This window comes from Branchiostoma lanceolatum, chromosome 2, assembly GCF_035083965.1.
Source record: "Branchiostoma lanceolatum isolate klBraLanc5 chromosome 2, klBraLanc5.hap2, whole genome shotgun sequence".
Taxonomy (NCBI): domain Eukaryota; kingdom Metazoa; phylum Chordata; class Leptocardii; order Amphioxiformes; family Branchiostomatidae; genus Branchiostoma; species Branchiostoma lanceolatum.
In genome coordinates this window covers 20,223,667-20,236,131 of record NC_089723.1, presented here as the reverse complement: position 1 = coordinate 20,236,131, position 12,465 = coordinate 20,223,667, and the positions used below count along the sequence as shown (strand labels likewise).

At 42.8% G+C, this 12,465-nt stretch overlaps 1 protein-coding gene across 1 annotated transcript; it reads right to left on the bottom strand.

The window, feature by feature from the left end:
- Positions 1 to 4,843: 4,843 nt before the first annotated feature.
- On the bottom strand, positions 4,844 to 12,465 carry LOC136427816 (vesicular inhibitory amino acid transporter-like). Its single transcript, XM_066416994.1, has 2 exons — positions 11,439 to 12,465; positions 4,844 to 7,313 (listed from the first exon to the last, which is right to left on the bottom strand). The coding sequence occupies exons 1-2, from the start codon at positions 11,877 to 11,879 to the stop codon at positions 6,120 to 6,122; spliced, it is 1,635 nt and encodes a 544-aa protein (XP_066273091.1). The 5' UTR covers positions 11,880 to 12,465; the 3' UTR covers positions 4,844 to 6,119.

Genomic DNA, 12,465 nt, shown 5'->3' with positions numbered 1-12,465 from the left:
ACAAAATGGAGCCGGAAATTATATCGTAAACCCCAACTGGACACTGCCTATGGTACCATTGCTGGTTTGAAACGTTCTTATTTCTAATTTTTGGTGCTCTGTAGAATGTTTCACTGCTAAAAGATGCATCTGTTGGTTTTTGGGTTTAATATTTTGCTTGATAGATAGTTGCTAAATATCCTAATAATCATGTAATAAACAGAAAACCCTCATGTTGTCTACACAAAAAAGCACCCCGCCCCGGTGCCTTGTAGGTAGTGGGGCATTAATCATAGTTCTTTTTAACATAGCCGTCCCGATTTCCAAAATTATGTATATGTTTTCCTAAATCCCTTAGTATAAAGGTCCTTTAGAAATAAAACGAAGTAATTTTCCCGTTTCGACTTAATGGTTATCTCTTAAATGTGCACGTTTCTTGCCACAGCCGTGCAAATCCAGACTCTTAATTGAAAAGAAATCTGACTGTTGGCTGGCGGTAAGCCCGTCGGGAGGCGGCGGGCCCACTCGCGCCGGCTGCCGGCTTCAGATAGCGGCGGGACGTCCCGAACACAGCCACAGTCAGAACCGCGGAAGACAAACACTCAAATATTCAGGACATCCGACACATTCGTTTGTGACATGGAACAGCTGTGTTCATGTTTTCGTTTTGAAAATGTATAAAACAAGCGTTGGGAAGATAGAACTAGGTTCGATTCTCGGTATACGGATGACGTTGCAGTTAAATGCAATGTTAAAGCTTCTACTCCCATAAAGATTTTTCAATGCTTCGTCTGTCTCATAAAGCATACTCCGAGATTTAAGAATTACATGACCTGTGCTATGCGTACTCTCCAATTGATTGCCCTACAAATAGCGGTTTTCAGCGAATTCAAGGCTAAATATATATACGTTATCCTTTGCTTAACCAGAACCTGTAAAATCGCCATTAAAGCTTAACAATGTTGAACTCATGTTGCTGGAAGTAGGGTTCGCCAGTGTGTATGGTGTGCACATCTAAATCTGTTGAGTTCTGGTTAAATAAAAAAAGGAAAGATCCAGGAAAACATTGTGACTAAATTAGCATAATGATAAAAGGTATCTGATATCTTTTTGATCATCATGCATGTTTTGCTGACAATATTGCATTGTAGCCACCAAAATCATTCGTTTCCATGTGTTTGTGCATGTCCGTGGTGCTGAATCATACACTGTTGTTACCGGAAGAATGCTGTCTTGCCCCCGCGTAGCTTTTAAAGATTCCATCTCAGCACTGCATCTCACGATGGTATGAAAGGTATAAAAGCAGGGATATTCAACACCTGGCGATTGTGCACGGATAACATTTAGTATAATCCACAGCCCGGTCAAGTCCCGTGAGGATTCGATGATTCCCTATTTCTTCGTTCGCCCCGTGTGAGGCGGTAACCCGTTGAAAAATGGCATATTTTTCCACACTGGCGTGGACCAAAAATATGCATTTTCTCTCTGACGCAAATGCTGAACATGTTGGAAAATACTCAATCGTTAAGAATGTGGTTCTAATGTTTCCTTCACGTAAGATGCCATCTATATGCGATGAAGTACACATGTATGCACGTTTCTTGGCGCATAAACGTTTATTACAATTAGCAAACTGGTGTAAGCTTGGTGGAATTGCTGCCACATTCCATCCAGCTAAATCCTCTAAAACCAATCTGACGTCATCTTTATTATGTGGTCTAACTCCCCCTACTTCTATTCGTGGTTAACGTAATTCCCGGAAGCCCCTGGGGACGAGGTGAATTCCCGGAGCCTCGTGGTGACGAGTATTACTGGCACTATCTGCTTACCACAAACCTGCCCTGTCATGTTCAGATAACGTCTAAAACGGTGCCGTGGGCTCAAACCAATCCACAGACATGATTGTGCACGTCTGAAACGACGCTGGTTGTCGTTTTTTTTCTTCAAAAATAGTATCTACAATGTAATTTGATAAAAGATTATGACTAATCGCTAATTAGATAATATTTGGGTGCGAATTTGGAAAGCCGGATAAAATAAGAGATCGGTAATGTTTAAGTCCCCGTTGCTCTCTGCTAGGATCTGCATAAAATTTGAACTAGGCTTCAATAAAATTGCGTCATCACAAAAGTGTTTCTCAGAATATATCCGTCTCCACCTGTATTGTTTAATCTCGTTATGCCCTAATCAAGCTAGGACATTTTCTTTTGATTTCAAAAGTTGAAATTTCTTATAGCATCTTGTGAAGTTCAAGACAAAGAGAGGAACAGTGAACCCGATTGAAACCTAGTATCAAGATGGCAATTTGACAGTCAGATAAGTGTGCATCTGATTATTTTTCTCACATTCAAGCACTTGCGATGGCCGTAAGTGTTTACTGTGCCATTAGTGGCAAAGCTATATAAAATATAAGTGATAGGTCACACAAGGGGTAGACATATGGGCCGGAATAATGTTATGGAAATCATATGTTTTTAGGACTGATATTCTATTATTATCAGCTCAATGCACACCCGTGTAATACATATCATGTACGTATTGTGTTTTTTTCAGCGCATCTGTAGTCACTTCTACTGCCTACGAAATTTGTACGTTGCAATCTACCAAAAACCAATGAAAAATATATTCATCTACAAAATTAACGACGTACAGATATGGCTAAAAGCTCCCATGTACACGGTATTATGCCGGCTTTAGAAATTAGCTATATTTGGGCGATCTAACGCGATTATAACGTACTTATCGGCGGGTACCGGCCGCAATTTACCCGCCGCCCTGCGCTGGCCCCCTGGAGATATTACGGTGAGTAGAACGAGATTTGGAGTTAATGTTGTCAGTTATTTACATTATAGACCGCGTGGTTTTTTCGTGACCAGCCTCTATAATTGCCACAGCAGTGAATTTTCGATAGGAATTCACCAACAAGCTGCAAGGATACAATGCAGCACTGACAGGGATTTTTTGTACCACCGTTGTTATATTGTACCTATTGTTCTATCCAGTTATGCATTGAACACGAAACATGATGTGCTATCATTTTCAAATGAAGGTATTTAGAACGAATTTTTGCCGAATCAGTTGCTTCTGTTAACGTTTCTTTTGTTTTGTTTTGTTTGGAACAAAAAAAAAATAAAGAAAGAAGAGTCAAAGCTACGACGGAAACACCATGCCCACCATGCCCTCCGTCTAGGTCGGTAATTCTGCCAGTTAACGTTATCAACCGAGAGGCGGCTGGATCAGTGGACCATTCCTTGGCTCGTGACAGGATTTGGCAAAATATTTTTATATATACCAATCGGGGTTTTCCGCTTATTTTGTTGAAATGTGTACATGCCTATCTATTACGTTCGTTTGCAATTGTCTCTTATATTCTTTTTTTGCTGTTGTCTTATCATTATTGTTGACATCATATATATACATGTATCAACAGCAATTATGGTCGTATTAAATCGTTGCTAGTGTCGCTAGCACTGTGCCATTGTGAGTCAGTTTAACCGCAAAGCATTTCAAAACTGAGACTGTGTCGCCGGGCTAAGCAGCCGACTCCCCTGAAGGGTGCCACGCAGATCATGTCATTCTTGTTAACAGCCAGACTCAACACAAATATTAATTTGATATCTGAAACCTTGCTTGAGCAATATGTGGATCAATTTGTAGATTTTCTTATTGTAATTTGTTCGATTTGTATATCCCGTTTACTACTCTGGTTTAGTAAACTTTGTTTCTTTTGTGGTATGTACATGTTGAAACGGTCGAAATAATATAAACGAACTGATCTATCTTGCACGGCAGATTTAGACAAACACGGTGCAGCTGTGTGGCATATTTGCTATTGGTCTGGTTGTGCATATTACTATGCAAATAACACACATATTGAGCAATCCGTAATGGTAGGGTTAAACATACCCGTTTTGAGAATCTCTGCTTTAGCCAAGTTATACAATGTAGTCCTGTATTTAGAGTGATCAAAGTAAAGAAAGTAAATGAATTAATTTTTTTATAATGCTGTAAAATCGAATAACAAACTGAGTAGGATGATTCAGATGATAGAAACGATCACAATCCAGAGTTTTATCATTGTGGGAGATTTTAGTGTAGTTTATAAAGATGGCAACTCAAAATCCTGATCGTCGTGTTCACTTAATGACCTACATCCTCCCACTGCTCTTACGGAGCACGAAAGACCAATTCTTCACATCTTACGTTAAGAGAAGTCATTAAGCGTCTTCGCACTTCATTAACCTTCCATTTCCTGCGCAGCTCTGAAAACGACGTTTCAAGTCAGAACAAAGGATAGTCCACGACCCTGTGTCTTTCACGGCAAACTGTCTTCCAGATCCTCTGACGTCAGAAGGTTGAATAAATGACTGTAATATCACGCACTTCATTTCCTCCATATCGGGGTTCGTACGTAACTTCATTGGCAGCAAGGAACGAGGAACGGCGGAGCGCTGTGGCAGGTGGAAGGAGTGTAATTTCACAAAGAGCGAGTCTCTCATCGAGGCGAGGTTCACCATTAACAGCGCTCGCCTCAGACAGAGTGATTGTAGCGGGGAAGGTCCTTATGGTGGCGCTAAAAGCTTCCCGCTTGGAGGAGAATTGGAGGCTTTCTGGGACTCAGCGAGGGGCCGAGAAATTACTGACAATTACTGCCTTTTCGAAGGCTGCTGCTTCCACAATTGTGGTGACAGACGCGAGAGTTAGAGCATCTTATACACACTTTGAAAATTTACATATTTACAACGGCAAATAACAGTTAAATGCTTTATTATCCACTATTCACGAAATGATCTACATCCAATCATTCATACATCGCTGAAGTAAAATTGTTCACACAGAGTGTAAATAAAAGCACGACAATAACTTTGATTAGACAAGACAGTTTAATCCATAAAGAGAGGCATGGTTTTCCCCATGTTGAAAGAAACATGCCTGTTTTCTACTTTCCTCTACGTTGCAGCTTCTGCTTTGTTCTCGCTTACAACATGTTGGTGCTTTTCCTGTTCACAATACATCCACTGACTGAAGAGAAACACGACTGAGTCTGAGGCATGTCTTTTGTCCACTTTAGGGTCTTGACAAGAGTGACGTCATGTCCGGTACGATGCACATAGATATATGACTCACTTTCAGCTATTAACATAACGAATTTCCGATGCGTGTTTCAAAGCTTGACATTACTAAAAGCAACTTTGATCTGGGGCCTTTTTTAGCCTTAGCACAAGACTTTGCGTGGATAGGTCTTCGAAATTTCTCCACCTAACGTCAATTTTTAATGCATTGCATCCCACATTAGAAGTTAGATATTAGGGGATAGCTTTATAACACTGTTTGAACGTTTAAAAGATATAGCGTATAATCAGGGTTTGATGTGAAACACGCAATGGAAATCGCAAAGTACTTCGTATGGATAATATCGTTAATTCATTGGTATACAATCAAACAAGTTTCGAATACTCTGGAGTAAGGTTATTAGAATTAAGTGTCGCACAATTCGAAATCTGTCCAGCGTTCACAGAGTTTGGAGGAACTCCCCGGATGTACAGCCTCACGAAGGGTACCCTGGGAACGTTTAGATAATTCCCGGATGTTGGGCAGAGGGGAGGATGGCACAGACTATGTTATGACGTCACTTCCACAGCTGAACATTCGTCTAACCAATTGAGACTAGACGAGTTTGGCCGTTTTTTAAAAGTAGGTGATACATATTACCTTTTATCAAACTCTGTCGTGTCTGGCATTCCAAGTCTATTTGGCTTTCCTTCCATTGATGGACCTTGTTTTCTTTCTGATTCACTAACATTGCATAAAGTGGTCATCTCACAAAGAAGAAATAGGTTTTATATCTACAGTACAACATACACCAGCTGAACTAGCGGATTGCCTTATTGCAATTATTCATATCTTTTTCTCTCCATTACCACAGCAACACATCAAACAGTAAAGGTCAGATTAGGATCCCTACAAGGGCCGGTGTAGACCATAGTGACTTTGTGGACTTGTCGGGGACTCTTAGCTCTGGGGGCCTTTTTGTCCCGGTCAAAATGCCATCTACAGGTACTCCTATTACCACTGATATTCTCATATATCTAATATCGAAGAGTAAATTTATATTTTTTGTGCTCTACTGTACGAGGTGGTCAGTCGTTCAAATCGTATCCTAGGTCATGTCTAAATTTTTCTATCAACCCTTCTAACGAGTAGTAGATGCCGATCAGTCCACACGTCGTGCCGAGCGCGATCACGATGCAGTCCCAGATCCGGATCTTCCAGGAGATCTGATCCCACTTCAGCTTCATGTGGAACCAGCAGGGGCAGACGAAGGAGAGCAGGGTGCCTGTGAAGCTCCCGATGAAGCCCATGAGGAGCGCGAAGTGGGGGATGTAGACGGCCATCAGCAGCGTGCCGACCACAAGGAGACAGCGCACGCCCAGAGCCCACACCTTCAGCATGCCGTCGGTCGCGTAGCAGGACGGGAAGCGCGTCAAGTCGTGGCCCTGGAAGAAGTCTCTCTCGATGAGCTCCACGGCCTGGTAGTACGGCAGCGGGTAGGACAGCAGGGCCTTGGCGGTCAGCAGGACGTTGACCAGTGCGCGGAACGCCGCGTTGGGCAGGTTGTCGGTGATGACCTCCTGGGTAGTCTCGGCCCACGTCAGGAAACAGATGTAGGCGAAGATGGACTTGAAGATGCCTGCCGTGATGTGCGTCCAGTTCACCATGGTGATGAAGTTGCTGCGGTTCTCCATGTTGCCTTCCAGAGACGGGAGGAAGATCTGAGACGTGTAGGAGAAGACGATGACCCCCAGCGACACCGGGAACATCTTGACGTTGATGTAGAAGGTGACGTGATCCCAGGCCCACTGCGGCGCGCGGGAGAAGCAGTAGCCGATGATACAGGCGTTGATGAGCAGGTGGACTATTGTGCAGTAGAAACTAATGCGGGACACGCCCTTGAGGTGGCGCAGGAAGGCGCAGGGCACCAGGAAGGCTGTGGAAATGATGGACCAGCCTTGCTCGGGGATGGGCCAGTGCGGGAAACTGTTCACTAGCAAGTTTCCCGACACCACGATGTACAATATACAGATCATGGTCAGTTCTATGAATTGCGCTACGTTAATGATACGGCTGCCCGTTTTCTCCCCCCAGACCGCTTGTGCAATTTCAACATAGCTGTCCCTGACTCGGATCCGCTCCCCTTTCTCATTCTCTTCGTACAAACACTGGACCAGGACTTTGCTTGTGTACGCACACACGTACGCTACAAAGATGATGGCAAGTATGGACCAGTACCCACCGTGTACCACGGAGTACGGCAAGCTCAGCACGAACATTCCCTGCAAAAACAACAACAAAAAGTCGTTAATCTAAATGTAGCAGTAAAAAGGTCAACTACATGTCATGTATGAACACAAGTAATATGTACAAATGGCGTTGTTGGTTTTAATTCTATGGTTCCATACCGCAGTGAGTATAGCATTCTTTAAATGTTTTAAAGATGTTAAAGGCTATCATATTGCAAAGCAAAAGACATGGTAAAGAATATTCCCAGAAACCTCATATCAAATTGACATACGTCGTGTGTTTTCTAAGAATGTCAGAACAGCTTTCAATTTCCCAGATCGCAAAACGTATGAGATAAAACGTTTCAAAATTCACTTGTAAACCATTGGAGATAAAATCTTCTTTTTTTTAAATTTTTTTTGTATATAAGTTCAGAAAAAAAGTGATGACCCGCCTTGGCAGAAACATATAGGGGCCAAAAATCGGGTAAGAAACAACAGAGGCATATCGTCAGCACTCTAGTGTCCACACTTCTGGCCTATTTGAAAATATTGCTTAAGACTTATTTCTGAACCACACGATTAGAATAAATGCTAGTCCTCAAGAACATGGTATTCGTAGTGCATCTTGACAAGTATGGTGGACATATACACAATTAAAACATTGCCGTTAGCAGAAATTCAGGGGCCCCTGTCGAGGGTTTTTGTCTTCGGAAAATGGGGAATAAACGTAGTGGTGAGCAACATGAGACGCATCGAGGTGGACAACATAATACATGTGACAGCAAGCCAACGAAAACGAGATCAAGAGTAGTGAATAAGACGATAGGATTTCATAAAGACAAAAATCATATTCGTTACAAAGTACATCAAGTATCTATCAAACATACAGTGAAGAAACATGAAATCCACTTGTAGTACGGTCATGTCACTCTGTTTCAGTTGCTTTTTTTATCAAAAAGTTAGAATTGGTCCCCTAGAATTGGACGGACTTTAACTGGAGTAAAGAATAATGCCATCAATCGTAGTAAAATAATTCATAGACATTTCAATTGACTTATGCAAGTTAAGTATTTCTGTGACCTCATTTTGTCATATTAAGGCATGGAATAGGACTAACAAGACAAGATACATTAAACAGATGCGAAGCCGCAAAGCATTATGGGAATTACTTTAAAAAACATGGCGGCTGCATTTGGAGTAGAATGACAGAATGACCTTGATGTAATGAAGGTCAGTGTAAGGCCATGTTCTTTACACCTAATCGCGGATCGCGGCAGAACCCCGAAGACTGTAATGAGGCAGATAACATGGATTCTCTAAACGGGATTATGAGAGAGTTAAGGTGAAAGGTTAAGTGAGCTCCAAAGTCTCGCGAGACATCATAAATAGTGAAGGAGACAGCGAGGTACTAGTCATGGAAAAGTCTTACACAGGTTCCACCAGGTCGGCGACCTCGCTGCGATCGCACTGCGACATAAAATTTGAAAGAGCGCCCAACGAATTTCATAGTTATTTTCAGTTATACTTCAACATTTCCCATTATATGCCAATTATGAAGTCAAGGGTTACACAAATGAAATACATGTCACAGCGACGTTATCTAGTTGACCGGGGCTCTAATAAACTACAACAAAAAAACTTGTCTTATGACATGCTGTTATCTAGATAGCCACTACACATGGATATGAAACCACGAAATCGATAATAGTTCACTATCTTTATATCTAGAATATCATAATTCAACCGCTTATGCTTAGGTCATATTCCCAAGCCGGGGCCCGGCCGGGGTGTCGGCGAAAACGAAAAATAAAAAAATGCATATCAAGAAAATACACAATTTGTAGTTTAGATTAATTTTTAACGTTTTTTGTCTTTTGCTGTCTTTTATATCATATTTTTCGTTCCCGCAAGCTGCCCGACCGGGCCCCGGATTGGAAATGTGACCTAAGCATTAATGTGCGATTTCCTTGGCGTTCTCTGGACTGTGCATGTCAGGAGTGACTCTTTAACAATCAACGACACACAGACAAAAGGACTGGATACCAATGACGCAGTAGCGAATAATTATGATAGACATATCCTACTGTTGGATATCTAATGTTAAATATCAATTGGTTTCTTGCTGTATGATAACGCTAACGTCGCATGCCCATGCACTCTGAGATCTGAGCTATATGCAGTTAGATATTCCCCATGCAGAAAAACAAACAAATTCTTCACAATGAGTCAGCTATTTGTTTCTACGTGTACATATAGGTAATCAAAGACTGTGAACACCCAACGAAACTACTCTATTATATTGCCAGATATGATTTTCACACCTAATAGTTAAAATGATTCCTGGCCCCTTAAACAATGTATATCTTAGTTGGTAGCAAACATTAATACATTCCTGTGTCGGCTATGTGATGCTATCTATAATACATTACTAAATCATATGTGTTGTATCATTAATCGACAATATATAGAACATATTCGTTTAGTTGAAATGCAAAGTCAAGCTTATTCTGTGGCGTGTGTGTGACATTTTGTCAGGATTACATACATGTATAATGGCGTATTTTATACGTTTTGAATATCGAAATGTCCTTTTCTTATTTTTCATTTTCTGTTCAAAAACATTACAACAATAGAACATTGATTTTTCGATACTCTTCAAAACAGTCACTCTATATTTATTTTTGCTGTAAATTGTTTGTTACTTTAGTTAGTTATTTATTTATTTCCCGTGACACCTACCCCCCCCCCCCCACCCCTTACTTGGACCCCTGGGAAGAACGGACATATATATATGATATGTACTGGCCGACAGGGCCTTCCAAGAAAAATAAAGGTTTACGTACTACTTACTTACTTACTTGTAAGGACTGTAATTATACGTAACTTCAATTGTCCGCCAATTGTCTTTCTGGTGTCTTGCGGTTTCAATATCAAAGAATGGCCATTATATCCATTGGTAGAGATGCACTCAAGACTGCAGTTTTAAAAAAAACGCACCAGTGTCGAATAATTACTGTGCGTAATTTCTGTGTATTTCATGCAACTGAAGTGACAATGAGACTTAGACCGAACAAAAGCAATTTCCCCTCTACCAGAAATTTGGATTTTGTGAAATAAGTATGTCTAAATCTGCGTGATTCCTCTCATTTGGACGTGTACAGTTAACAAGATGAGGGTTTTTAACAAGAATATTCAGGGTAAAAACCCATCAAACAATCGCGCGTTTTAAAATGTCGGCATTTCTATCGGTTGAGCAGTCCGCACTCAAGGTAACCGAATGTGAAGGAATTCAGGATAGGAATCTCGATCTTAAGAACTTGTACGACAGTGCTGGTTTAAGAGGATTATCTGAAGAAGAAGTAGCAAAAAAGGAGAGTTTATTAAAACAGCATTTCCTCTTCATCGATTCTTCATGTACACCTAGAACGCAGCTGCGAAGACAATGTTCAACTGTACGGCGTAATCTGTGCGTTTTAGAGGGATTTAAGGAAGTGCAGGAAGCGGAAGACGGTTCTGATTATATCTCTTACAGATTTCTCTAGTCTGTGATTAACACAAAGTGACATAGCCATCTGTATGGTCCCGACGTCACATTAATTATCTATTTTAGCGCTGGACTGTTGTGTAATCAAACATGCATACCGACATGGAAAATAATACAATCAGCATCAAATTTTAATTTCTGTTTGCAAAGACCAAAGCTTCCGTTCACACAATTTGATTTGCACGTATGAAAAGCGGAATTATCTCCCTATAAATGTAAGCTGAAACATCTACTCGCAAAGCACGTAATGTTTTAAACGAAATAAGACCCTTCGGTTTTCCATTTGCCATGCAGATCAAATTCCAATGATGCAGGTAGGATTATGACGAAAATCCGAATCCAATTTGTAGGTAAGCATCTTTGGTTGATCCAGCGCGCCACGGAATAGTCGGGGCCCTCATGTGACGGTATGCCTGTGTGCTAGTGGACCCTGTGTGGCGGTATGGGCACTGGACCGACAGAAATCACCTTTGCGACCGCGCTGCCACCAAAATGTTCACATTTTCCTTACAAATCGCAGATGTAAACGAAAACATTGTTTCCTAGCTTCGGATCGCCATTAACTTGTTCTTTCAATAACAATGAAGTTAGGACCTGTTTAAGAAAAGACGAGAAGAGATTGATGATGTTACCTGTATGACTGTTGTGACGTTCCAGCCGGCGTCCCAGGCCGTGATTTTGGGCTTGTGGACCTCCGGGTTGATAATCCGTTTGGGTAACTCCGCCACCACCTCGCCGGGTCGGGTCAGGGGCTCACTGTCCCCGTCCCCCGCTCCTTCCCCCACCACAGCCCCCTCCCCCGAGCCTTCTGGGGGTGCGGTTGCGGCCGAGGCCCCGGCCCCAGTCGACGTCCCAGCCCCGGTCCCAGCTCCGGCGGCGCCGCCTTCTTGCGGCTGAAGCCCGCCGTTGTTAAGTTTTTGCGGTCCGAGTTCTTCCAGACACACCACCTCCCCAGTCCCCTGATACTTCCCGCCATCTTCAAGATTGTCGAAATGTACAAAATTGACGTTTTCTTCCGTGGGTCCCGACACCATCCTGCGGGTCAGCTCAGTCAGCTTCCACCGCCACGCCATGTTGTTAGCCGCACCGCCGCGCTCCGCCGAACTCACCGCACAACACGCCTCAGCACCGCGCGCGCCTCTACAACACCGGCTCAAGTACAGCAAGCCTGCCACAAACTCTCGTCCGTGTCACTCTTCCAGCCGACTGAGAAGTGGCTCTCCTCTCCGCCCGCTAATGCGATGTCGATAATTCGATGGATTCATTCAAACAACGTGACTGTGAGGGGTGCACGGGGGATGGGAGTAGGCCCCCAGCGCGCGGAGGATGATTTACACCGCCGGTTAAAACACTCTCGACCCAATAGAGGGAATTCCATTTAATTACCGCGGTTATGGGTGCGTGATGCGGAAATAATGCCAGCGCCAGCTGGGGCCGCGGCAGTGCTACCGCCGCAGAGAGAATATCTCCCCACTGTGAGGAACGATCGATCCTAGACAGATCTGCGCGATCTCGGACGGGATCACTGATTACCGTAATCTCGCTTCTTCCCCAAAGCGCCGTTTTCCCTTTGTAGATTATATTCCCCGCGGACCCATCGTCCCAACCCGCGGTGGATGGTTCCTCACCGCTGTGGCGCTCAGCCTGGTGTTGAATAAC

Excerpts from the sequence above, each read along its gene's own strand:
- LOC136427816 (XM_066416994.1), bottom strand. The coding sequence starts at position 11,879 with ATGGCGTGGCGGTGGAAGCTGACTGAGCTGACCCGCAGGATGGTGTCG. Across the intron at positions 7,314-11,438 it reads ACGTCACAACAGTCATACAG|GGAATGTTCGTGCTGAGCTT; the intron begins GTAACATCATCA and ends TTGTTTTTGCAG.